Source organism: Oncorhynchus gorbuscha, linkage group LG15 (assembly GCF_021184085.1).
Source record: "Oncorhynchus gorbuscha isolate QuinsamMale2020 ecotype Even-year linkage group LG15, OgorEven_v1.0, whole genome shotgun sequence".
Classification (NCBI taxonomy): Eukaryota; Metazoa; Chordata; class Actinopteri; order Salmoniformes; family Salmonidae; genus Oncorhynchus; species Oncorhynchus gorbuscha.
In genome coordinates this window covers 15002451-15030450 of record NC_060187.1, presented here as the reverse complement: position 1 = coordinate 15030450, position 28000 = coordinate 15002451, and the positions used below count along the sequence as shown (strand labels likewise).

At 43.6% G+C, this 28000-nt stretch overlaps 1 protein-coding gene across 3 annotated transcripts; it reads right to left on the bottom strand.

Moving 5' to 3' along the window:
• Nucleotides 1-12: 12 nt before the first annotated feature.
• alg6 (ALG6 alpha-1,3-glucosyltransferase) lies at nt 13-27957 on the bottom strand. Of its 3 annotated transcripts, none has more exons than XM_046300209.1 (15): nt 27754-27957; nt 27336-27420; nt 27143-27232; nt 26909-26997; nt 22177-22259; nt 21953-22017; nt 18507-18692; nt 11382-11517; nt 8694-8779; nt 5920-6004; nt 5766-5836; nt 4202-4270; nt 2278-2467; nt 419-648; nt 13-381 (listed from the first exon to the last, which is right to left on the bottom strand). In XM_046300209.1, the coding sequence occupies exons 1-14, from the start codon at nt 27833-27835 to the stop codon at nt 445-447; spliced, it is 1521 nt and encodes a 506-aa protein (XP_046156165.1). In that variant the 5' UTR covers nt 27836-27957; the 3' UTR covers nt 13-381; nt 419-444. The 3 variants fall into 3 exon arrangements, with proteins under 3 accessions (XP_046156165.1, XP_046156164.1, XP_046156163.1); XM_046300208.1 differs by having other exon boundaries at nt 13-392; nt 430-648; XM_046300207.1 differs by having other exon boundaries at nt 13-648.
• Between the last annotated feature and the right edge of the window lie 43 nt (nt 27958-28000).

The following is a 28000-nucleotide window of genomic DNA, read 5'->3' as shown; positions in this document are numbered from 1 at the left end:
GTTATTCAAGAATTCATATCAGGTGATTTTATTTTAAGACAAATACTCTATTGGTACAAAATAAATGTAATGCTGTTACATACATTTGAAAATATTGCAAAACAGTAAAGTAAAAAATAATCATGCTTGATGTACATAATTAGGCATTGACAAAACAGCAACCATTCATGTTGACAGGAGGGTTCTCTAGAGAATAAAGATTCTAAATGATTGGCCCTAGACTGGTAGTTGGTCCATGGGCCTTATTGCTAATTGACTGAAGCACTGTGCTAAGTTAGTTTTTCTGTTGGGTGGTGACCACCCAGTTCTGTTTTTTTCCACCCTCATAATTACTCAGTTATCATCTGGTCCCTACCTCCCTAATGATTACTCAGTTATCATCTGGTCCCTACCTCCCTAATGATTACTCAGTTATCATCTGGTCCCTACCTCCCTAATGATTACTCAGTTACTTTTCTTCTGGTTCTTCCTCACAGATTGTGGTGGCTCGGCTATCTGGACAATGTTGAAGTAGAGGAGGAGGCCCAGGAAGTGTAGGTAGGAGAACACAGACACCAGGAGGGGAAACAAATCAGGCAGCTGATCCGGAGGGGCCAAAGCCACGCTCATAAAGCTCAAACCAGCCATAGCCGTGATGGAGAAATAAAACTGCAGGAGAGATGGACAGAGAGTTCAGTTCATTCTTTTTCAAGGTAGTTGAGCCATCAGGATATGAGACAAGTCCCCCCCCTCAGCCCAGAAGTGGGGCTCAATATTCGATATAAATTCCAGTCAACTCAGAAAGTAAATTTGACAAGGGATTCAAATTGATAAATTAAGCCCATCTAAATAGATAATTAAAGTATTTCCTTGGCCCTAGTCATAACTATTCAAACTAGACCAGACTGAAAAACATTTTTTTAGACCTCACATGACCATCCCTCATCACAAGCTGACGTTTATTTTAGTCCTGACCGGTGCGTCCAGAACGGAAAGGCAAACAGTGTTAGTAGCAGGATCAACATGAACATGTCTATTTGGGACCTGCGGACCCAGGGATCAGTGAGGGTAGGTGTTGTAAGCACCTCCGTATGAGACCAACCCCATGAAACCCTAGCCCCATCACTGGGCCTCCTTATTTATGCCTCTTGTGTAAATAAATGTATCTAAGCAAACCTGTGTTAATGACTCTATAAAAAGACACCTTCCTTCTGATCTCACACAGCTCTGTCTGGTGGTGGTGTCTGGCTACGTCCCCATCCCATACCCTATAGAGTGCACTACTTTTGACCAGGGCCCATCCTATTCTCTATGTAGAGCCCTATGAGGCCTCTGGTCAAAAGTAGTGCAGTATATAGGGAATAGGGTGCTATTTGGGATCCCCCCTGCCCATATGTCACTAAAGGAGGGGAGGGTGCAGAGCTGGCCGGGGCCAGGCACTTCAGAGATGCCTGTAACTTAAATAAGTGATAAATAATACTTGGGGCCTGGCAGTGACTTTCATCTGGCAGGTAGCCTCACGGTTAAGCGCATTGGGCCATTAACTGAAAGGTTGCTGGTTTGAATCCCAGAGCCGGCAAGGTGGAAAAATCTGCCCTTGAGCAAGGAAGTTAACCCCCAACAACAACTGCTCCCTAAGCACACATTTCGGTTGAATGCATTCAGTTGTGCAAATGACTAGGTATCCTCTTTCCCATCCCAGACAGCCTACACAGCTTACAGTACAGTGGCACATGATCTTTATTTATACAGTTGGAGAGATATCCATATCTTCTCACGCTGATGCCATTCAGGTTAGAGCCGCCGTGCTCCTGGATGTAGATACCACTTAAGACTATTAGAAACACCAGCCATAGAGACAGGCAGCTATGAAATTACTCTGACAACAACCTGATTGCCAGTTAATAGAGGACCACAATGGAAGTCTTGACTTTGTGTATATAAAATGGTCATAAAATCTAAATGAGCTCAACTCCCTACTTACGTGTGCAAGGTAAGTGTAACTAGACAGACAACATTGCAACTATCTTCCTGGTAAAGCAAACTGGGTCACACTTTATTTGGATAGTCTGGATTTTTCATCCTCATACGATCTGTTGATAAGGGTTATGGTTAGGATAACGGTGAGGGTTAGTTGAAATGTAACTGATTAGTCTGTAGAGCATCTACAGATGTACTATCCAAATAAAGAGTTTGCTTTGCAATCTGATACATTTCTTGCGATGAATAAATGATGACAGGCATATGGGGTAGTGCAATGTGAAAGGGAATTTGTTTACACCACCAGGCCACACTTACTTTCCACTTGGTGACTCTGCCGAGGTCCATGCGGGGCATGCAGATGAGGCGGCGGTAGGGCCCCAGACGCAGCTTGTCCTCTGAGCAGTGCTCAAGGGCTGAGAGCAGGTAGATGGAGAAGAACAGGAAGGCCAGGGAGGTGACCACGTACGGCACCAACAGGCCATCTTTCAGAAACAACGGCAGCATGCTGGGGAGGACGGGGAGGGAGAGAGTACAAGAACAATGTAGCCTCAAACACGTCTGTACTAAGGACTACTTAAATCCAACAAAACCCCATCTATTCATTGGCAAAACACCTAAAAAAATATAATAACTGCTTAAGCAACCATTTGACTAAATTATGCAACTATGTCTTCAATTTACCCAAATAAGATGTACACTATATACAGTGTATTCAGACCCCTTGACTTTTTCTAAAACATTTGACGTATACAGCCTTATTCTAAAATGTATTATTGTTTTCCCCCCTCAATCTACACACAATAGCCCATAATAACAAAGCAAAATGTTGTTTTTTTTAAACATTTTTGCAAATGTATTCAAAATAAACTATCACGTATTGCAAAAGTAGTAACATCTGACAAAAATATCTAAAGACCCTGAAACAGCCAACTTTGTGGATATTAATATTTGTGTCATTCTCAAAACTTATGGCCATGACTAAGTGCTGTTATTGTAAAGTGGAAACGTCTAGGAGCAGCAATGGCTCAGCCGCGAAGTGGTAGACCACACAAGCTCACAGAACGGGACCACCGAGTGCTGAAAGCACGTAGAAAATAGTCTGTCCTCGGTTACAACAGACACTACCAAGTTCCAAACTGCCTCTGGAAGCAACGTCAGCACAACAACAGTTTGTCGGGAGCTTCATGAAATGGGTTTCCATGGCCAAGCAGCCGCACACAAGCCTAAGATCATGCGCAATGCCAAGCGTCGACTGGAGTGGTGTAAAGCTCGCCGCCATTGGACTCTGGAGTAGCACTGAAAATGCCTTCTCTGGAGTAATGAATGACGCTTCACCATCCGGCAGGCTGATGGACAAATCTGTTAAGTTTGGTGGAGGAATGGTCTGGGCCTGTCTTTCATGGTTTGAGCTAGTTCCCTTAGTTCCAGTGAAGAGGAATCTTAACACTACAGTATACGATGACATTCTAGACTTCTGTGCTTCCAACTTTGTAGTAACAGTTTTTGGGAAGGCCCTTTCCTGTTTCAGCATGACAATTCCCCATGCACAAAGCGAGGTCCAGACAGAAATGGTTCGTCAGAGATTGGTGTGAAAGACCTTGACTGGCCTGCACAGAGCCAATACCTCAACCCCATCAAAAACCTTTGGGATGAATTGGAATGCCGACTGCGAGCCAGGCCTAATCGCCTGACCTCACTAATGCTCTTGTGGCTGGATGGAAGCAAGTTCCTTCAGAAATGTTCCAACATCTAGTGGAAAGCCTTCCCAGAAGCGTGGAGGCTGTTATAGCAAGTGTCCACATACTGTTGGTCATAGGAGTTTGGAGTGTGACTGTTTTGAGGTTGTGGACAGGTGTCTTTTATACTGATAACAAGTTCAAACAGGTGCCATTAATACAGGTAACGAGTGAAGGACAGAGGAGCCTCTTAAAGAAGAAGTTACAGGTCTGTGAGAGCCAGAAATCTTGCTTGTTTGTAGGTGACCAAATACTTATTTTCCACCATAATTTGCAAATAAATTCATAAAAAAATCCTACAATGTGATTTTCTGGATTTTTTTTCTAATTTTGTCTGTCATAGTTGAAGTGTACCTATGATGAAAATTACAGGCCTCATCTTTTTAAGTGAGAGAACTTGCACAATTGGTGGCTGACTAAATACTTTTTTGCCCCACTGTATGACCTTTAACCTGGTCTGTTATTATTGGTCCACCATAGTTTCCCCTACTGTAGCTTCCTACCTGAAGGTGGAAGCCTGTAGAAACCAGATGGCTGGCAGAGGAAGGTCATTCAGTAGTAGGCAGACTGGCCTAGAGGCAGAAAGACAAGAGGGAGGTCATTCAGTAGCAGGCAGACTGGCCTAGAGGCAGAAAGACAAGAGGGAGGTCATTCAGTAGCAGGCAGACTGGCCTAGAGGCAGAAAGACAAGAGGGAGGTGAATGCACCAATTTGTAAGTCACTCTGGATAAGAGCGTCTGCTAAATGACTTAAATGTAAATGTAAATTCAGTAGCAGGCAGACTGGCCTATAGGCAGAAAGAAAAGAGGGAAGTCATTCAGTAGCAGGCAGACAGAAAAGGTTACACACACTTAAATTATACACACTTTATTTAACAACAAACAACATGGGCCCTGGTCAGAAGTAGTGCACCATATAAGGAATAGGGTACCTTCAGACACAGCCCATCGCTCCCCGGGCTTCTAATTACAGAAGTACTCTTTGCGTGCAGTGGTTTGAAGCAAAATTGTTTTTCAATCGTTTCGTTCTGAACAGAAGCATTATTTTTTTCTGTTTCGTTCCACTGTTCCAAAATAAAGTTCTGGACCGGTCGAACCAAAAAAAAATACCGGTTTATATAATTCCTTTTTACATTAGCTTGACATTCAATTACTTCACAAATCACTGCGAATAAAGCAGCTTGCTATGGAGCAGGAAATATATCGTTGTTTTAGCCTGCATGGGTGCTATCAGCTGTCTCGGCTATGGCTGTTTAGATGCGATGGACAGACAAGTGTATGACACGATATGCAAATAAAATTTTGCGGATGGGGAGAAGGTGGAGGAGGAGGCTTGGCTTGAAGCGCTGGGCATCTTTTGATGACATGCATTATCTAAATTAGGCTCACAGAATTATACCTATGGAGTAGCAGATTCTACGGAGGAACTTTTAATGTCTTTGGACTTCCAAGAGTTGGCTTACCGTTGGACCAGAGCTAGCTAACAAGCTTGTGTGTAAAGGCTTTGCATAGGTGCCTCGTGGGACCCCCACAAAATGCCCGGAACATGAAAGAACGTTAAAAGGTTCCTATGCTTTTAAAATTAAAGTTCGGTTCCAGAACAGCATAGATCCCTTTCATTCCCAGTTATAATTGTGTTCCAACAATTCCCCAAAAAAATTTTTTTATGTTCCCTGAACTGGTTCCAACTCCTGTTTGTATGTCCAGTTACACCCATTCCTATAGTCCCAATAATTGATTCACCACAAACAATGCCCTCCTCCTTTTCTCCACAGTCTGGCATTCCTCCCTAAGCCCTGACATGCATTACTGATTGATTCAGGGACAGACATGATGGAGATATATCTCAATAGTTAATAAAGCAACAATCAGCCTAATTTAGATGAATAGATCAGCAAAATCTGTAACCAAATCCCACAGCGCAGTAAAACCTAGATAGCCTACGATTACAGCTGCCTGTTGCTTTTTATATACTGCACTGCAGTCGGTGAGGTAAATTATTAGGAACCGCAGGCAGGAAGGCACACACGCATGCGAACACACACTCCTAATCCTCCCCTCTACTCACAAGGCAGGCAGGAGGATTGATTTCTCATGGACTTGAAAGGAGAAGAGGAAGAATGCCAGAGAGGAGTTGACCTGAAATCACATTTTACACAGGTTGGCATTACATCATTCTCTGTTATCAAACATCAGTAAACTGTACAAAAATACTCACTTACCAAGGCAAGTTTGAACTGCCACAATGTAGGTTTCATCAAAAGTTTTATAGACGAAGGTAGGATAGCCAGGAGAGTGGTGGTCAAACTGAAAACAAAACAAAAACAGAATAATTATGTAATCTATCAATGATGATCAATCTGACCAAACAGTGAATGGCCCAGCCCTGAAACCTAACCCTCGGGGTTAAACTGAACCTTGCGGCTGCTCTGCTGCCGGCTTGTTTTAACCCAGCATGGTCAAACCATAAGACCCCAGCTACAGTGGGGAGAACAAGTATTTGATAACCTGCAAAATCGGCAGTGTTTCCTACTTACAAAGCATGTAGAGGTCTGTAATTTTTATCATAGGTACACTTCAACTGTGAGAGACGGAATCTAAAACAAAAATCCTGAAACTCACATTGTATGATTTTTAAGTAATTCATTGGCATTTTATTGCATTACATAAGTATTTGATACATGAGAAATGCAGAAGGCAGACTGGCCTAGAGGCAGACAGAAAAGGTTACACACACTTATTTGGTACAGAAACCTTTGTTTGCAATTACAGAGATCAGACCTTTCCTGTAGTTCTTGACCAGGTTTGCACACACTGCAGCAGGGATTTTGGCCCACTCCTCCATAGACCTTCTCCAGATCCTTCAGGTTTCGAGGCTGTCACTAGGCAATACGGACTTTCAGCTACATCCAAAGATTTTCTATTGGGTTCAGGTCTGGAGACTGGCTAGGCCACTCCAGGACCTTGAGATGCTTCTTAAGGAGCCACTCCTTAGTTGCCCTGGCTGTGTGTTTCGGGTCGTTGTCATGCTGGAAGACCCAGCCACGACCCATCTTCAATGCTCTTACTGAGGAGGTTGTTGGCCAAAATCTCGCGATACATCCTCCCCTCAATACAGTGCAGTCGTCCTGTCCCCTTTGCAGAAAAGCATCCACAAAGAATGATGTTTCCACCTCCATGCTTCACGGTTGGGATGGTGTTCTTGGGGTTGTACTCATCCTTATTCTTCCTCCAAGCACAGTGAGTGGATTTTAGACCAAAAAGCTCTATTTTTGTCTCATCAGACCACATGACCTTATTCCATTCCTCCTCTGGATCATCCACATGGTCATTGGCAAACTTCAGACGGGCCTGGACATGCACTGGCTTGAGCAGGGGGACCTTGTGTGCGCTGCAGGATTTTAATCCATGACAGCGTAGTGTGTTACTAATGGTTTTCTTTGAGACTGTGGTCCCAGCTCTCTTCAGGTCATTGACCAGGTCCTGCAGTGTAGTTCTGGGCTGATCCCTCACCTTCCTCATGATCATTGATGCCCCCATGAGGTGAGATCTTGCATGGAGCCCCAGACCGAGGGTGATTGACCGTCATCTTGAACTTCTTCCATTTTCGAATAATTGCGCCAACAGTTGTTGCCTTCTCACCAAGCTGCTTGCCTATTGTCCTGTAGCCCATCCCAGCCTTGTGCAGGTCTACAATTTTATCCCTGATGTCCTTACACAGCTCTCTGGTCTTGGCCATTGTGGAGAGGTTGGAGTCTGTTTGATTGATTGTGTGGACAGGTGTCTTTTATACAGGTAACGAGTTCAAACAGGTGCAGTTAATACAGGTAATGAATGGAGAAGGGCTTCTTAAAGAAAAACTAACAGGTCTGTGAGAGCTGGAATTCTTACTGGTTGGTAGGTGATCAAATACTTATGTCATGCAATAAAATGCCAATTAATTACTTAAAAATCATACAATGTGATTTTCTGGATTTTTGTTTTAGATTCTGTCTCTCACAGTTGAAGTGTACCTATGATAAAAATTACAGACCTCTACATGCAAAATCGTCAGTGTATCAAATACTTGTTCTCCCCACTGTATGTGGGAAATGTACCAAACACTGTCTCCGCTTAGGGCACCCCAACATTAGTCTAACCATTCAATTGTCACTCCCAGGGGATAGAGACACAGGAAAGGAGGGGGGCCAGGGAGGTACCTCCACTCTGACTGAAGGGTTAGGGTAGGGCAGCTGTATCAGGCCTAAAGGGCCCCTGGGGTGTGCTAGGGAGGTGGGGAGGGTCATGGTGATTTTGGGATACAGTTCCCAGATACTGTCCCACAGGTGATCCATCGTGACATTTCTGTTGAGACATTTTACAGAAACGTAGTAGTAACAAGCATATACATAAATACATGATCCAGTAGTCCACTTCTATTGTAACGAGGAGTGATCCATTGTTTTATGACACATTCTACAGCAAGGTATCCCTCCCCTAAAACATGTCTATATTCACCCATGGCCAAAAAGCTCTAGTGTTTTAATTTGTTTTAAATACACTACAGTCTTAGAAGTCCAAGTTAAATCCTGGTCTTAACAGTCGGGCAGAAACGTGTCTATCCTGTGCAGAATGCACACAGCACCCCTAAATATAGCCCCATAGGTTATTCAAGCACGTACCACCATGACAACATGAGAAGGGTTCTATGACTGATTGTCTGTGTAGCATCTTCTCATTCATAAGGACCTTGGAGGAAAATCAGCTTTGACTGAAATAACACCTCATGTCAACACAGAGAAGTTAGCTAACTGCTGTTTCTCAAGCGGAAATTGTTCAAATACTTTCTACTGACATTCCAAATCTGAAATCTCATCAGCAGATTTCCAATAGTTGTCAGATTGCCCATAGCAGCTGGTAGTGATCAGTATCTCAGTGTTCAAGGGATAATCTTGTTTTCACTCTGCAAGAGAGCATGAGATGGAGAGCGTGAGATGGAGAGTGAGAGGGGGATTACCTGAAGTAGAGCTGGGTATCAGTGGACAGGATGGTCTTGATCTTTATCAGGACATTCAAGCTGCACCACGTGTTGGCCACTTTATCCTGTCAACACACTATCATGTCAACACACTATCCTGTCAACACACACACACTTTTTAATAAGAAAATAAATACGTTTCATAGCTCACTTCCTATAACGATGCAGAACATGATCATATTCCTTATTGTTAGTGAAGTGTTTATTATCGATGTGAATCATTTAAATGAGTTATAAAACTCATTACAAGGGTTTTAAATTTAGAAAACCACATATGGTATGCCAGTACGCTGCTTTAAAAAGCATTCGGTTTTGAAGAGAAGGCTAATAAGTGGCATTGCTCCAAGTAATCATTTCCCAACTGAAAGTGCAATAAGAATTCCTTCTTTGCATTCCACAGTGTATTTGTACAGGAGCGCTTTGGAAGGTATTACCAGCCTCATATATCGCCTGTCAGGTCATATGGAACGGGATGTCACTAGAAGCTATGCACTTTCTGTAAACTTGGGGACACAGGGTTAAATGTTCAGAGATAATCACATTACGATAATTTCTGCATACTTCGGCACATTCAGACCACCCCATAGAAGAACACTGTCACAGTGTGTCCACCCACCACACCACCCAAATCATAGTTATAACCATTGGGAAACAGATCCAAACTGTCAGCCTTAACGACGGTCTTTGCGGTTGGGGTAGCCAGCAGGAAATGGAGGACGGAGGACTGACCGTGTAATTAATGTGATTTAAGGCCTTAGCAGTTGTTCTGAGATCAGATGTTAAGACCCCCTGCTGCTTCTACTGGCTGTGATATGACACAAAGTAGATATACAATGCATAGATCACTGTAGTCTAATCATGTCTCGTAATAGTGTGGTCTTTTCTATAGGGTGAATTTCTATGCGGTCCACTGGGCTTGCTACAGCTGCTCAGAGCACAGCTGTGTGTGTGTGGAGGTTACAGACAGGCCCAGTCAGCAGGCTGTCCGTCCTGCAGACGTCGAGGCCCCATCTCTCCTCAAACACACCCCTGTAGCCCCCCCCCCCCAAATAACGACCCTATCGGAATGTCCTCCAACGCCGCCTCGGCTGAGGGCTACACAGGAACCTGGGGTTCAGCTGCAAATGTGGGCAAGTGCCGATGGCGTCACTCTTCACCTATAAACCAGCTTGGAATTTCATAGGCTGCAGCATTTGGTGCCATTTTTGTGAAGCAGGAAAACAGGCGGTCAGAGTGCTGCGTGGTGGGTAAACGTACAACTTACCCTCCTCACCCCCTCAACCTTCTCCACCACCCCTTCTCGCCCTGTCTGCTTGTCCCAGTCCGGCTTCTGCTTACGTGCACAATTTCACAATTAGTTCAGGCAGGCTTCTCCTGGAGACCCTCGCACCACGGGGTATACAGTCACCCACACTTTGTGTATTATGTTTGTATCATTTCATAAATAAATGTCAGGCATACTGCCAGCATGACCAACCTCACATAGCCTTTTTGGGGGGGGTATTGTAAGATTTCTACCAATATTGCCTTACAGATAAATACCAAGATTATAATGATATATCCCATTGACTGATCGTGGTTTTTCAGATCCCCTAACAATACAGTTTACAATACAGTTTACATAACATCCATTCCTGGACCTGACTCCAAAAGCGAACCACCGTTGGACAGTACCAGAAAATACATTTTATTGATTCTGTTTCCTTGTGACAAGAGACTGCACAAGGCTGACTGTTTAATTTTCAATTACTTCTCACATCACCGCACCTTGGGGAATGGGTGCAGGGCACAGGGCAGGCTTCCAAAACTAGAGCAGCTGGCCTTGGCCTCTGAGCTGCCAACCACCTCTACACCGCCCCTGTAACAGTGTTACCTCAGCAGCTCAACCGTGACATGCTTTCAATATGTTCTAACTAATGTCCCCAGTGTGAGCCATCACTGTCCATCAGTTTTTCATTTCCCCCCTCTGCACCTCTCCTCCTGTGTGGCCTTGCTGTGTGTACATACACGCGTGTAAGTTCACTTTTCAAGGACGCAGCAGTTTAGCTGCCAACGTTTTGCACAACGAATGGATGCACTCTGACACGCATAGTGTTGCCCTTTGGCACCAAACCATGCATCACACGGCTAAAACATGGCCCCGCAATGATGTGCTGAAAATACCCTGGCAGTAAATGTGTTAGATTTATCTTTACCCCCCCCAGTCACTACGACGCCCCCCCCCCCCCCCCCCCAGATAGAGCAAACCTGATCTTCTGACCTTTCACCATTTTATTCCTCTGTTTTCTTTGATCCTGCAGGAGATCCATTTCCAATTGGCTAAGCACAGAGGAATTGATGGAGGGTAGCAGGTTGTGTGTGTGTGTCTGTAAGAGCATGTAGGCTGTGAAGAACAGGAGGCGCAGCATACCACTCCTGTCTACGAGGGCAGCACTTTGTTGACTACCATAAACCTCCTCGTCTTTCTAGCACCAACTGATTTTGACTTGGCAGATAGTGTGGTCTCTCAAAATTGGGCTGTGGGTGGAGAATCTGGTTTGGGTTACTCTGTTGGTCTCAAGAACATTCTACAAGCTTTAGGTGACTCACGTCGCAGAATGTTAGGGAAACCACTTGACTTGATAGTATGACTAATTGCCTTGAATACTGAAACCTTTTTGTACGTACCTCGAATAGGCCTCGCCCCACAGGGAAAAGGCGGTGCACCACCTGCAGGATCTGGCCAGGGTCAGACAGGAAGGGCAGCCAGCAGAGGACAAAGGTCACCAGGACTGTTACAGCGATCTTGACTAGCAGGAATAGCCTGGGTGAGTGGTGGATGAGAAAACAAATGATAAAGTACACTGAACCTTTGAAACGGTCAAATACCCAAAACGTAAACTTACACACGGTCTAAGATACCCAAAACTGGCTACATTGATATGTACTGTAAAGCAGTGAAACATGATCATTCATATTGTAAACAGTATTAATTGGCTGAATCTCACATCTCTCGCATCACAACAGCTGTGAGTGGAACTATCCACATCCCAAGTTAGTCAATATATGTTGGGAAAACCATGCGTCAGCTAAAAGTCTTTCACAGTAGGTCAGCTGTAGTAGCTGTGTGGCGGTAAAGTTGCACACACAGGAACAGCCGAGGAGCTTGGGCATGGCCATAATGTCATCTGGACATATCTTCCCCTGCCCATCTAATCTAGCTATCCATTAGCCCTTGGTACATTGTTACTAGATAAACAAATGTGGGGACACTAGAAACAGTCATCCAATCTGATTGGCTCGCCTCAGTAACTCTGCTACTCTGTTTTGGAGAAAATGTAGGCTACTTTATGGGGCCATGTTTTGTGGTAAGGGCTATACAGACTTTTCTGGCTTGCAAACCGACTAGCGTTAATTGTAGCCTAAACCCAACCCTTAACCTTGACCCTAACCTAATTTTAACCAATTCTGAAATTAAATATTGATTTGCATTTCAGAAACGTCTGCATAGCCCTTTCCATGTTTTGTCCACAGGCGACAGAAAATGATTGATTCTGGGTATTACTTTAAAAACAATCATGCTGATTCAGTGAACGATGAATATAATATAATCTGATGTTTAATGCTTTTGGGAGGGATCTTAGACCATTCCTCCATACATAATACTTCCTTGATATCCTTTATCTGCCCTCTTCAATTCACAGACCGAGTTCACCTTGTATCTTTATTTACCTTTTATCTCCATATTTGCATTCTATGCACACTCACAGGGCCCTACACACACACACACACTCCATCTTCTGACTCACACATAATATGCACATACAGTACCAGTCAAAAGTTGACACACCTACTCATTCAATGGTTTTTCTTTATTTTTACTATTTTCTACATTGTCTAATAATAGTGAACACATTAAAACTATGAAAAAACACATATGGAATCATGTAACCAAAAAAGTGTTAAACAAATCAAAATTATTCAAAGTAGCCACCCTTTGCCTTGAGAGCTTTGCACACTCTTGGCATTCTCTCAACCAGCTTCACCTGGAATGCTTTTCCAACCGTCTTGAAGGAGTTCCCAAATATGCTGAGCACTTGTTGGCTGCTTTTCCTGCACTCTGCAGTCCAACTCATCCCAAACCATCTCAATTGGGTTGAGGTCAAGTGATTGTGGAGGCCAGGTCATCTGATGCAGCACTCCATCACTCTCCTTCTTAGTCAAATAGCCTGGAGGTGTGTTTTGTCCTGTTGAAAAACAGGACAAAACACAAATCTGGTCTGGATAGTCCCACAAATGATAGTCCCACTAAGCACAAAGGAGATGGGATGGCGTGTGTTCTCGCACACCCCGAGAGCTTCTGGTCAGCGGGGTGGTGGCACCGGGATCCTCATCTCTCCCAAGTGGTCATTCTCTCTTTCTCCCCTTACCCATCTGTCTATCGCCTCCTTTGAATTCCATGCTGTCACAGTTACCAGCCCTTTCAAGCTTAACATCCTTATCATTTATCGCCCTCCAGGTTCCCTCGGAGAGTTCATCAATGAGCTTGATGCCTTGATAAGCTCCTTTCCTGAGGACGGCTCACCTCTCACAGTTCTGGGCGACTTTAACCTCCCCACGTCTACCTTTGACCCTTTCCTCTCTGCCTCCTTCTTTCCACTCCTCTCCTCTTTTGACCTCACCCTCTCACCTTCCCCCCCTACTCACAAGGCAGGCAATACGCTCGACCTCATCTTTACTAGATGCTGTTCTTCCACTAACCTCATTGCAACTCCCCTCCAAGTCTCCGACCACTACCTTGTATCCTTTTCCCTCTCGCTCTCATCCAACACCTCCCACACTGCCCCTACTCGGATGGTATCGCGCCGTCCCAACCTTCGCTCTCTCTCCCCGCTACTCTCCTCTTCCATCCTATCATCTCTTCCCTCCGCTCAAACCTTCTCCAACCTATCTCCTGATTCTGCCTCCTCAACCCTCCTCTCCTCCCTCTCTGCATCCTTTGACTCTCTATGTCCCCTATCCTCCAGGCCGGCTCGGTCCTCCCCTCCCGCTCCGTGGCTCGATGACTCATTGCGAGCTCACAGAACAGGGCTCCGGGCAGCCGAGCGGAAATGGAGGAAAACTCGCCTCCCTGCGGACCTGGCATCCTTTCATTCCCTCCTCTCTACATTTTCCTCCTCTGTCTCTGCTGCTAAAGCCACTTTCTACCACGCTAAATTCCAAGCATCTGCCTCTAACCCTAGGAAGCTCTTTGCCACCTTCTCCTCCCTCCTGAATCCTCCTCCCCCCCCTCCTCCCTCTCTGCAGATGACTTCGTCAACCATTTTGAAAAGAAGGTTGACGACATCCGATCCTCGTTTGCTAAGTCAAACGACACCGCTGGTTCTGCTCACACTGCCCTACCCTGTGCTCTGACCTCTTTCTCCCCTCTCTCTCCAGATGAAATCTCGCGTCTTGTGACGGCCGGCCGCCCAACAACCTGCCCGCTTGACCCTATCCCCTCCTCTCTTCTCCAGACCATTTCCGGAGACCTTCTCCCTTACCTCACCTCGCTCATCAACTCATCCCTGACCGCTGGCTACGTCCCTTCCGTCTTCAAGAGAGTGAGAGTTGCACCCCTTCTGAAAAAACCTACACTCGATCCCTCCGATGTCAACAATTACAGACCAGTATCCCTTCTTTCTTTTCTCTCCAAAACTCTTGAACGTGCCGTCCTTGGCCAGCTCTCCCGCTATCTCTCTCTGAATGACCTTCTTGATCCAAATCAGTCAGGTTTCAAGACTAGTCATTCAACTGAGACTGCTCTCCTCTGTATCACGGAGGCGCTCCGCACTGCTAAAGCTAACTCTCTCTCCTCTGCTCTCATCCTTCTAGATCTATCGGCTGCCTTCGATACTGTGAACCATCAGATCCTCCTCTCCACCCTCTCCGAGTTGGGCATCTCCGGCGCGGCCCACGCTTGGATTGCGTCCTACCTGACAGGTCGCTCCTACCAGGTGGCGTGGCGAGAATCTGTCTCCTCACCACGCGCTCTCACCACTGGTGTCCCCCAGGGCTCTGTTCTAGGCCCTCTCCTATTCTCGCTATACACCAAGTCACTTGGCTCTGTCATAACCTCACATGGTCTCTCCTATCATTGCTATGCAGACGACACACAACTAATCTTCTCCTTTCCCCCTTCTGATGACCAGGTGGCGAATCGCATCTCTGCATGTCTGGCAGACATATCAGTGTGGATGACGGATCACCACCTCAAGCTGAACCTCGGCAAGACGGAGCTGCTCTTCCTCCCGGGGAAGGACTGCCCGTTCCATGATCTCGCCATCACGGTTGACAACTCCATTGTGTCCTCCTCCCAGAGCGCTAAGAACCTTGGCGTGATCCTGGACAACACCCTGTCGTTCTCAACCAACATCAAGGCGGTGGCCCGTTCCTGTAGGTTCATGCTCTACAACATCCGCAGAGTACGACCCTGCCTCACACAGGAAGCGGCGCAGGTCCTAATCCAGGCACTTGTCATCTCCCTGCCTGTGCCATTAAACCCCTTCAACTCATCCAGAACGCCGCAGCCCGTCTGGTGTTCAACCTTCCCAAGTTCTCTCACGTCACCCCGCTCCTCCGTTCTCTCCACTGGCTTCCAGTTGAAGCTCGCATCCGCTACAAGACCATGGTGCTTGCCTACGGAGCTGTGAGGGGAACGGCACCTCAGTACCTCCAGGCTCTGATCAGGCCCTACACCCAAACAAGGGCACTGCGTTCATCCACCTCTGGCCTGCTCGCCTCCCTACCACTGAGGAAGTACAGCTCCCGCTCAGCCCAGTCAAAACTGTTCGCTGCTCTGGCCCCCCAATGGTGGAACAAACTCCCTCACGACGCCAGGACAGCGGAGTCAATCACCACCTTCCGGAGACACCTGAAACCCCACCTCTTTAAGGAATACCTAGGATAGGATAAGTAATCCCTCTCACCCCCCCTTTAAGATTTAGATGCACTATTGTAAAGTGACTGTTCCACTGGATGTCATAAGGTGAATGCACCAATTTGTAAGTCGCTCTGGATAAGAGCGTCTGCTAAATGACTTAAATGTAAATGTAAATGTAAAATGTAAATGTATCGCTGCAGAATGCTGTGGTAGCCATGCTGGGGAAGTGTGCTTTGAATTCTAAATAAATCACCAACAGTGTCACCTGCAAAGCACCATCACGCCTCCTCCATGCTTCACGGTGGGAACCACACATGCGGAGATAATCCATTCACCTACTCTGTCTCTCACAAAAACCTGCCAGTGTTTTTGTGAGGACAGATTTCCACCGGTCTAATTAATGTCCATTGCTCATGTTCTTGACCCAAGCAAGTCCCTTCTTCGTATTGGTGTTCTTTAGTAGTGGTTTCTTTGCAGCAATCCGACCATGAAGGCCTGATTCACAAAGTCTGCCCTGAAAGGTTGATGTGTCTGTTACTTCAACTCTGTGAAACATTTATTCGGGCTGCAATTTCTGAGGTTGGTAACTCTAATGAACTTATCCTCTGCAGCAGAGGTAACTCTGGGTCTTCCTTTCCTGTGGCCGTCCTCATGAGAGCCAGTTTCATCATAGCGCTTGATCGTTATTGCGACTGCACTTGAAGAAACTTTCATGAGTTTGATTGACTGACCTTCATGTCTTAAAGTAACAATGGACTGTCGTTTCTCTTTGCTTATTTGAGCTGTTCATGCCATAACAATGAACTTGGTCTTTTACCAAATAACGCTATCTTCTGTAAACCACCCCTACCTTGTCACAACACAACTGATTGGCTCAAATGCATTAAGAAGGAAAGAAATTCCACAAATTAACTTTTAATTGAAATGTATTCCAGGAGACTACCTCATGAAGCTGGTTGAGAGAATGCCAAGAGTGTGCAAAGCTGTCATCAAGGCAAAGGGTGGCTACTTTGAAGAATCTCAAATATAAAATAGGTTGATTTGTTTAACACTTTTTTGGGTACTACACGATTCCATGTGAGAGTTGAAAGTCCGTGTTGCCCAGCAACAGCCCCAAAACATCACTGCTCTAGAGGAGATCTGCATGGAGGAATGGGCCAAAATACCAGCAACAGTGTGTGAAAACCTGGTGAAGACTTACAGAAAATGTTTGACCTCTGTCATTGCCAACAAAGGGTATATAACAAAGTATTGAGATAAACTTTTGTTATTGACCAAATATTTATTTTCCACCATAATTTGCAAATAAATTAATTGAAAATCCTACAATGTGATTTTCTGGATTTTTTCCCTCATTTTGTCTGTCATAGTTGAAGTGTACCCAATGAGGAAAATTAAAGGCCTCTCTCATCTTTTTAAGTGGGAGAACTTGCACAATTGGATAGCTGACTAAATACTTTTTTCCCCCACTGTATCTACTTCCATCACTCCAGTATCCCTGAACCTGTATATAGTCACCTTCCCCCTATACATATCTACTTCCTTCACTCCAGTATCCCTGAACCTGTATAGTCATCTTACCCCTATACATATCTTCTTCCATCACTCCAGTATCCCTGAACCTGTATATAGTCACCTTACCCCTATACATATCTACTTCCATCACTCCAGTATCCCTGAACCTGTATATAGTCATCTTACCCCTATACATATCTACTTCCATCACTCCAGTATCCCTGAACCTGTATATAGTCACCTTACCCCTCTATATATCTACTTCCATCACTCCAGTATCCCTGAACCTGTATATAGTCACCTTCCCCCTATACATATCTACTTCCATCACTCCAGTATCCCTGAACCTGTATATAGTCACCTTACCCTCTATATATCTACTTCCATCACTCCAGTATCCCTGAATCTGAACCTGTATATATGGTATTGGAACTGACTTTTTAAATATTTCCTGTATGTAGTATGCTCACTCACTGACTGTTTCATATTTCTTACTCTTATTTCTCTTGTTATTGTTTTCTAGTAATACATTGTTATTGATTATTGCGATCTTGGGTTTTGGGTTAGCAAGAAAGGCATTTCACAGTACTTGTGCATGTGACATTAAAACTTGAAACAAACCACAGGTTTTCAATGGGGTTCAAGTCTGGAGACTGAAACAGCCATTGCAAAATGTTGATTTTGTGGTCAATTGACCATTTATTTTGGGATTTTGATGTATGTTTGGTGTTATTGTCTTGCTGGAAGATCCACTTGTGGACAAGTCATGGCAGAGACAACCAAGTTTTTGGCTGAAATGTCCTGATACTGGGTAACGTTCATGATACTGTTGACCTTAAAGGCCCCAGGACCAAAGATCCACCACCATATTTTACAGTAGGTATGGTGTTATTTTCTGCTCATACATTGTAATTTTGACACCAAATCCACCACTACTGTGTGTGGCCAAAGAGCTCTATTTTCATGTCGTCCAACCAATGTAAACACCTGGAGTTTGATAAATGGCATTGGCACTTGGATTGAGCTCTTGGCCACACATATCCCTCCCAACGGGTTCTCCGGCTCATAAAACATTTTTAAAAAGGCTCAGTGTGGTTATCCTCACAAGGTAAGGTATTGAAAATGGGTGTCAATTTTGACCCCTACCTCTTTGAGCAATTGTATTAGTATAAAATAATATATATTCCCAATTGTTTTCAGCATACAATATAGTTCAGTATTTTTATAATTTATATATTTTATACAGTCATATTTGCTCATCTTTATCAGGGGTGTCAATAATTTCGGACCCCAGTGTATATCATCTCGCCACACACACAGTCCCATTCAAACAAACCCTCTTAGCCAGGGGTATAAGTCTAAGTCAGCTAACTCACCCTCGGCCTGCCAGGCCCTGCTTGAAACACTTGCCCAGTAAGTAGCAGAAGAAGGGTAGGGAGTGGTAGAGCTCCATCTGTTTGTAGTTGAGGGACAGGACGAAGGCCAGAGAGCCCAGCACGTCCCAGCCCAGACCCAGAACCACCACACCCCATAGGGCCAGCCCCAGGCTTATACTGTTATATCTGACGCCCAGTTAAAGAATACATAGTCATGATGGTACTGTTACCGGATGCTCTGCTATGCCTCATTCATACAAATCCTGGTCTCCAATCAAACTGCTTCTACCATGATTCATCTCATTTATATTCACACAGGCTGAACATAAAGTGCTTTCTGAAAATATTTTCAGACCCCATGACATTTTCCACATTTTCTTTCATTACAGCCTTATTCTAAAATAAATTACAGATTTATTTCCTTCATCAATATACACTGCTCAAAAAAATAAAGGGAACACTAAAATAACACATCCTAGATCTGAATGAATGAAATATTCTTATTAAATACCTTTTTCTTTACAAAGTTGAATGTGCTGACAACAAAATCACACAAAAATTATCAATGGAAATCAAATTTATCAACCCATGGAGGTCTGGATTTAGAGTCACACTCAAAATTAAAGTGGAAAACCACACTACAGGCTGATCCAACTTTGATGTAATGTCCTTAAAACAAGTCAAAATGTGGCTCAGTAGTGTGTGTGGCCTCCACGTGCCTGTATGACCTCCCTACAACCCCTGGTCATGCTCCTGATGAGGTGGCGGATGGTCTCCTGAGGGATCTCCTCCCAGACCTGGACTAAAGCATCCGCCAACTCCTGGACAGTCTGAGGTGCAACATGGCGTTGGTGGATGGAGTGAGACATGATGTCCCAGATGTGCTCAATTGGATTCAGGTCTGGGGAACGGGCGGGCCAGTCCATAGCAACAATGCCTTCCTCTTGCAGGAACTGCTGACACACTCCAGCCACATGAGGTCTAGCATTGTCTTTCATTAGGAGGAACCCAGGGCCAACCGCACCAGCATATGGTCTCACAAGGGGTCTGAGGATCTCATCTCGGTACCTAATGGCAGTCAGGCTACCTCTGGCGAGCACATGGGCTGTGCTGCCCCCAAAAGAAATGCCACCCCACACCATGACTGACCCACCGCCAAACCGGTCATGTTAGAGGATGTTGCAGGCAGCAGAACGTTCTCCACGGCGTCTCCAGACTCTCACGTCTGTCACATGTGCTCAGTGTGAACCTGCTTTCATCTGTGAAGAGCACAGGGCGCCAGTGGCGAATTTTCCAATCTTGGTGTTCTCTGGCAAATGCCAAACGTCCTGCACGGTGTTGGGCTGTAAGCACAACCCCCACATGTGGACGTTGTGTCCTCATACCACCCTCATGGAGTCTGTTTCTGACCGTTTGAGCAGACACATGCACAATTGTGGCCTGCTGGAAGTCATTTTGCAGGGCTCTGGCAGTTCTCCACCTGCTCCTCCTTGCACAAAGGCGGAGGTAGCGGTCCTACTACTGGGTTGTTGCCCTCCTACGGCCTCCTCCACGTCTCCTGATGTACTGGCCTGTCTCCTGGTAGCGCCTCCATGCTCTGGACACTACGCTGACAGACACAGCAAACCTTCTTGCCACAGCTCGCATTGATGTGCCATCCTGGATGAGCTGTACTACCTGAGCCACTTGTGTGGGTTGTAGACTCCGTCTCATGCCAGGAAGCATAGGAACTGAGAAAAGTGGTCTGTGGTCACCACCTGCAGAACCACTCCTTTATTGGGGGTGTCTGGCTAATTGCCTATAATTTCCACCTGTTGTCTATTCCATTTCCACAACAGCATGTGAAATGTGTGATTGACTTGGAGTTACATTGTGTTTGTTTAAGTGTTCCCTTTATTTTTTTGAGCAGTGTACATACAATACTCCATAATGACAAAGCAAAAAAAATATTTTAACATTTTAAAAAAAACTGAAATATAACATTTACAAGTATTCAGACCCTTTATTCAGTACTTTGTTGAAGCACCTTTGGCAGCGATCACAACCTCGAATCTTCTTGGGTATGACGCTACATGCTTGGCACACCTGTATTTGGAGAGTTTCTCCCATTCTTCTCTGCAGATCCTATCAAGCTCTGTCGGGTTGGATGGGGAGCGTCTCTCCACAGCTATTTTCAGGTCTCTCCAGAGATGTTTGATCAGGTTCAAATCTGAACTCTGGCTGGGCCACTCAAAAACCTTCAGAGACTTGAAGCCTGCATTGTATTGGCTGTGTGCTTAGGGTCGTTGTCCTGTTGGAAGGTGAACCTTCGCCCCAGTCTGAGGTCCTGAGTGCACTGGAACAGGTTTTCATCAAGGATCTCTCTTCTACTTTGCTCCGTTCATCTTTCCCTCGATTCTGACTAGTCTCCTAGTCCCTGCCACTGAAAAACATCCCCACAGCATGATGCTGCCACCACCATGCTTCACCGTAGGGATGGTGCCAGGTTTCCTCCAGACGTGACGCTTGGCATTCAGGACAAATAATTCAATCTTGGTTTCATCAGACCAGAGAATCTTGTTTCTCATTATCTGAGTCCTTAAGTGCCTTTTGACAAACTCCAAGTGGGCTGTCATGTGCTTTTTACTGAGGAGTGGCTTCCGTCTGGCCACTCTATCATAAAGGCCTCATTGGTGGAGGGCTGCAGAGATGGTTGTCCTTCTGGAAGGTTCTCCCATCTCCACAGAGGAACTCTGGAGCTCTGTCAGAGTGATCATGGGGTTCTTGGTCACCTCCCTGACCAAGGCCCTTCTCCCCTGATTGGTCAGTTTGGCAGGGCGGCCAGGTCTAGGAAGAGTCTTGGTGAATCCAAACTTCTTCCATTTAAGAATGATGGACGCTACTGTGTTCTTGGGAACCTTCAATGCTGCAGAATTATTTTGGTACCCTTTCCCAGATCTATGGACAATTCCTTCGACCTCATGGCTTGATTTTTGCTCTGTCATGCAATGTCAACTGTGGGACCTAATATATACAGGTGTGTGCCTTTCCAAATCATGTCCAACCAATTGAATTTACCACAGGTGGACTCCTAACAAGTTGTAGAAACATCTCAAGGATGATCAATGGAAACAGGATGCACCTGAGCTCAATTTCGAGGCTCATAAGCAAAGGGTCTGAATACTTATGTAAATAGGGTATTATTATTTTTTGGTAATAAATTTGCTAAAAATTCTAAACCTGTTTTAGCTTTGTCATTATGGGTTATTATGTGTAGATTTCATGAAAAAATGTGTATTTAATCATTTTTAGGATAAGGCTGGAACGCAAAACAAAATTTGGAAAAAGTAAAGGGGTCTGAATACTTTCCGAATGCACAGCACCTGTGATGACAAGAGATGGTCATGATTTTGACATAAGAATAATATGATCTAGTGATAGAAACAGCTTGGGTTTTTGAAGGATATTGGAAATGCCCGTAGTCGATTAGAATAAGTCCTGGATAGAGCAGGATACAGAGGACTGTGCAGACCTAGGCAAGAAGAGAACACAACACACATTATAGTGAGACGGGCAGGTAATGCCTATCTAATACAGTATCTTTGTTTTTGTCATTCTCAAAACTGAGACTGCACTTATTTTGAGTTATAAATCAAATAGAGGGAATGTAAATGTCAGAAGTCTGACATACCTTCTTTTTGTTTGATCCTTCACTGAGGTAAAAACTGTAAAGAACAACAGCAGGAATGTATATCAGCAGATCTGCAACAAGAACTGAGCAAAGACACATATATTCAGTCCCACAAATGAATCACTATGCTCTGCGTTGGTGTCTCACTCCTATGTGATGCTCGTCACTCAACCAACAGTCCGTGCGGGTGGTGGGGGGGGGGTTCTTTAACCTGTACTATTATTTAAACTGGCTGTCAGTACTGTTAATGTGTACTGTTCTTTAACCTGTCTGTCAGTAGTGTTAATGTGTACTGTTCTTTAACCTGTCTGTCAGTTGTGTTAATGTGTACTGTTCTTTAACCTGTCTGTCAGTAGTGTTAATGTACACTGTTCTTAAACCTGTCTGTCAGTTGTGTTAATGTGTACTGTTCTTTAACCTGTCTGTCAGTAGTGTTAATGTACACTGTTCTTAAACCTGTCTGTGAGCACTGTTGATGTGTACTGTTCTTTAACCTGTCTGTGAGCACTGTTGATGTGTACTGTTCTTTAACCTGTCTGTGAGCACTGTTGATGTGTACTGTTCTTTAACCTGTCTGTCAGTAGTGTTAATGTGTACTGTTCTTTAACCTGTCTGTCAGTTGTGTTGATGTGTACTGTTCTTTAACCTGTCTGTCAGTTGTGTTGATGTGTACTGTTCTTTAACCTTTCTGTCAGTTGTGTTGATATGTACTGTTCTTTAACCTGTCTGTGAGCAGTGTTGATGTGTACTGTTATTTAACCTGTCTGTCAATTGTGTTGATGTGTACTGTTCTTTAACCTGTCTGTCAATTGTGTTGATGTGTACTGTTCTTTAACCTGTCTGTCAATTGTGTTGATGTGTACTGTTCTTTAACCTTTCTGTCAGTTGTGTTGATGTGTACTGTTCTTTAACCTGTCTGTCAATTGTGTTGATGTGTACTGTTCTTTAACCTTTCTGTCAGTTGTGTTGATGTGTACTGTTCTTTAACCTGTCTGTGAGTTGTGTTGATGTGTACTGTTCTTTAACCTGTCTGTGAGCAGTGTTGATGTGTACTGTTATTTAACCTGTCTGTGAGTTGTGTTGATGTGTACTGTTATTTAACCTGTCTGTGAGCAGTGTTGATGTGTACTGTTCTTTAGCCTGTCTGTCAGTGTGTTGATGTGTACTGTTCTTTAACCTGTCTGTCAATTGTGTTGATGTGTACTGTTCTTTAACCTTTCTGTCAGTTGTGTTGATGTGTACTGTTCTTTAACCTGTCTGTGAGTTGTGTTGATGTGTACTGTTCTTTAACCTGTCTGTGAGTTGTGTTGATGTGTACTGTTCTTTAACCTGTCTGTCAGTTGTGTTGATGTGTACTGTTCGTTAACCTGTCTGTCAGTTGTGTTGATGTGTACTGTTATTTAACCTGTGTGAGAAGCGTTGATGTGTACTGTTTTTTAACCTGTATTTCAGTTGTGTTGATGTTTACTGTTATTTAACCTGTATTTCAGTAGTGTTGATGTGTACTGTTCTTTAACCCGTCCGTCAGTAGTGTTGATGTGTACTGTTATTTAACCTGTATGTCAGTTGTGTTGATGTGTACTGTTATTTAACCTGTGTGAGAAGCGTTGATGTGTACTGTTCTTTAACCTGTCTGTCAGTGTGTTGATATGTACTGTTCTTTAACCTGTCTGTCAGTTGTGTTGATGTGTACTGTTCGTTAACCTGTCTGTCAGTTGTGTTGATGTGTACTGTTCTTTAACCTGTCTGTCAGTTGTGTTGATGTGTACTGTTCTTTAACCTGTCTGTCAGTTGTGTTGATGTGTACTGTTCGTTAACCTGTCTGTCAGTTGTGTTGATGTGTACCGTTAACCTGTCTGTCAGTTGTGTTGATGTGTACTGTTCTTTAACCTGTCTGTCAGTTGTGTTGATGTGTACTGTTCGTTAACCTGTCTGTCAGTTGTGTTGATGTGTACTGTTATTTAACCTGTCTGTCAGTTGTGTTGATGTGTACTGTTCTTTAACCTGTCTGTCAGTTGTGTTGATGTGTACTGTTCGTTAACCTGTCTGTCAGTTGTGTTGATGTGTACTGTTCGTTAACCTGTCTGTCAGTTGTGTTGATGTGTACTGTTCGTTAACCTGTCTGTCAGTTGTGTTGATGTGTACTGTTCGTTAACCTGTCTGTCAGTTGTGTTGATGTGTACTGTTCGTTAACCTGTCTGTCAATTGTGTTGATGTGTACTGTTCGTTAACCTGTCTGTCAGTTGTGTTGATGTGTACTGTTCTTTAACCTGTCTGTCAGTTGTGTTGATGTGTACTGTTCGTTAACCTGTCTGTCAGTTGTGTTGATGTGTACTGTTCGTTAACCTGTCTGTCAGTTGTGTTGATGTGTACTGTTCTTTAACCTGTCTGTCAGTTGTGTTGATGTGTACTGTTCTTTAACCTGTCTGTCAGTTGTGTTGATGTGTACTGTTCGTTAACCTGTCTGTCAGTTGTGTTGATGTGTACTGTTATTTAACCTGTCTGTCAGTTGTGTTGATGTGTACTGTTATTTAACCTGTCTGTCAGTGTGTTGATGTGTACTGTTCTTTAGCCTGTCTGTCAGTGTGTTGATGTGTACTGTTCTTTAGCCTGTCTGTCAGTGTGTTGATGTGTACTGTTATTTAACCTGTGTGAGAAGCGTTGATGTTTACTGTTATTTAACCTGTATTTCAGTAGTGTTAATGTGTACTGTTCTTTAACCCGTCCGTCAGTAGTGTTGATGTTTACTGTTCTTAAACCTGTATTTCAGTTGTGTTGATGTGTACTGTTCTTAAACCTGTATTTCAGTAGTGTTGATGTTTACTGTTCTTAAACCTGTATTTCAGTTGTGTTGATGTTTACTGTTCTTTAACCTGTATTTCAGTAGTGTTGATGTTTACTGTTCTTAAACCTGTATTTCAGTAGTGTTGATGTGTACTGTTCTTAAACCTGTATTTCAGTAGTGTTGATGTTTACTGTTCTTAAACCTGTATTTCAGTAGTGTTGATGTGTACTGTTCTTAAACCTGTATTTCAGTAGTGTTGATGTTTACTGTTCTTAAACCTGTATTTCAGTTGTGTTGATGTTTACTGTTCTTAAACCTGTATTTCAGTAGTGTTGATGTTTACTGTTCTTAAACCTGTATTTCAGTAGTGTTGATGTTTACTGTTCTTAAACCTGTATTTCAGTAGTGTTGATGTTTACTGTTCTTAAACCTGTATTTGAGTGTTGATGTTTACTGTTCTTAAACCTGTATTTCAGTAGTGTTGATGTTTACTGTTCTTAAACCTGTATTTCAGTAGTGTTGATGTTTACTGTTCTTAAACCTGTATTTCAGTAGTGTTGATGTTTACTGTTCTTAAACCTGTATTTGAGTGTTGATGTTTACTGTTCTTAAACCTGTATTTCAGTTGTGTTGATGTTTCCTGTTCTTAAACCTGTATTTCAGTAGTGTTGATGTTTACTGTTCTTAAACCTGTATTTCAGTAGTGTTGATGTGTACTGTTCTTTAACCTGTATTTCAGTAGTGTTGATGTGTACTGTTCTTAAACCTGTATTTCAGTAGTGTTGATGTTTACTGTTCTTTAACCTGTATTTCAGTAGTGTTGATGTGTACTGTTCTTAAACCAGTAGTGTTGATGTTTACTGTTCAGTATTTCAGTGTGTTGATGTGTACTGTTCTTAAACCTGTATTTCAGTAGTGTTGATGTGTACTGTTCTTTAACCCGTCCGTCAGTAGTGTTGATGTTTACTGTTCTTAAACCTGTATTTCAGTAGTGTTGATGTGTACTGTTCTTTAGCCTGTCTGTCAGTGTGTTGATGTGTACTGTTCTTTAACCCGTCCGTCAGTAGTGTTGATGTTTACTGTTCTTAAACCTGTATTTCAGTAGTGTTGATGTGTACTGTTCTTAAACCTGTATTTCAGTTGTGTTGATGTTTACTGTTCTTAAACCTGTATTTCAGTAGTGTTGATGTGTACTGTTCTTAAACCTGTATTTCAGTAGTGTTGATGTGTACTGTTCTTAAACCTGTATTTCAGTAGTGTTGATGTGTACTGTTCTTAAACCTGTATTTCAGTAGTGTTGATGTGTACTGTTCTTAAACCTGTATTTCAGTAGTGTTGATGTGTACTGTTCTTAAACCTGTATTTCAGTAGTGTTGATGTGTACTGTTCTTAAACCTGTATTTCAGTAGTGTTGATGTGTACTGTTCTTAAACCTGTATTTCAGTTGTGTTGATGTGTACTGTTCTTAAACCTGTATTTCAGTTGTGTTGATGTGTACTGTTCTTTAACCTGTCTGTCAGTAGTGTTGATGTGTACTGTTCTTAAACCTGTATTTCAGTAGTGTTGATGTGTACTGTTCTTTAACCTGTATTTCAGTAGTGTTGATGTGTACTGTTCTTAAACCTGTCTGTCAGTAGTGTTGATGTGTACTGTTCTTAAACCTGTATTTCAGTAGTGTTGATGTGTACTGTTCTTTAACCTGTCTGTCAGTAGTGTTGATGTGTACTGTTCTTAAACCTGTATTTCAGTAGTGTTGATGTGTACTGTTCTTTAACCTGTATTTCAGTAGTGTTGATGTGTACTGTTCTTAAACCTGTCTGTCAGTAGTGTTGATGTGTACTGTTCTTAAACCTGTATTTCAGTAGTGTTGATGTTTACTGTTCTTTAACCTGTATTTCAGTAGTGTTGATGTGTACTGTTCTTTAACCTGTCTGTCAGCAGTCTTACCTGTGGCTCTCATAAACAACTTATGTCCATAGCTTTCATGACCTCGAGACGCATGCAACTCCACCCAGTCTGGGTTTATCAGCTTGGCCCTGCAGGAAAGCACAACAAAGTAATATAATAATGATAACATTCATAATATATATTGCAGTACTGTGTGCATACATTTTCATACGGTGGCCCCAGCGGAAATCAAACCCATGATCCTGATGTTTGTGTGTGTGCCCTCAGACTTACACATATGCACAGAGCAGGCTGTGGTAGGCTGTGAGAGGGGGATAGTCCAAACCCCAGTAGTTTAGGTTGTTGTCTGTAGTGTTGAAGTACCTGAAGGATGAAAACAACATTAAGTTATCCTAACTATTGCTTAGAAACTTTATAAAACACACAAAGATGCAAGACAGGACCATAGACAGCTGCATAGACCAACCATTCATGAACAGGCAGATTGTATGTCACTTCTTGCCAGTGCCTTTGAGCTTCGTAGTCCCCGAACATGGGTGGTTTGCCTGCCCCTGAAAATAAGAGAAATGGGTAAAAATGCTGCTGAATAATAATAGTTAGCCAGCTATATGAAATATGCAGAGAACGAGATTACAGTCCTGCTGTTGAACAGTGGCTAGCTAGTAAGCAGACTCGTGTTTATGTCTCTAGCAAGCTAATGTGCATAATCATTTCACCAAAATACCGGTTGCATTTTACCACTCAAAATCAACAATTTGACCAGTTTACAATGCAAGCTGGCTAGGATTTCTAGCTAACTATGTAGCTATGAAACAGGGGGCTGTCAGTGAGCCATGCAGGTGCAACATTAGCATAAAGCTAGCTAGCTACAGTCCACTTCCTACCTGAATAAGAGTTCAAGGATACAGCCCATCTTGCCGTAAGACCGAACAAAACACAAATGGACACAAGGCTCCAGTTCTCCATGACCGACACTATACAACAGCTTTATTATTGGCAACGAAATGCTATTATTCTCGATGCACGTTGCAGCTTCCGTGCAGGATTGTTGTTTACACTTCCTGAACACGTCAGCGCAGGCGCCGGTTGATGACGTATCGTGGTAACTCGGTCCTTTTTTTGGTCAGAGCT

What these genes read in the sequence shown, in the direction of transcription:
- alg6 (XM_046300207.1), bottom strand. Translation starts at nt 27,835, where the DNA reads ATGGAGAACTGGAGCCTTGTGTCCATTTGTGTTTTGTTCGGTCTTACG. An exon ending in CAGGGCCTGGCAGGCCGAGG is followed by an intron (nt 11,518 to 18,506) that starts GTGAGTTAGCTG and finishes CCACTCACCCAG; the next exon opens with GCTATTCCTGCTAGTCAAGA. An exon ending in GCAGAGTCACCAAGTGGAAA is followed by an intron (nt 649 to 2,277) that starts GTAAGTGTGGCC and finishes TCTCTCCTGCAG; the next exon opens with TTTTATTTCTCCATCACGGC.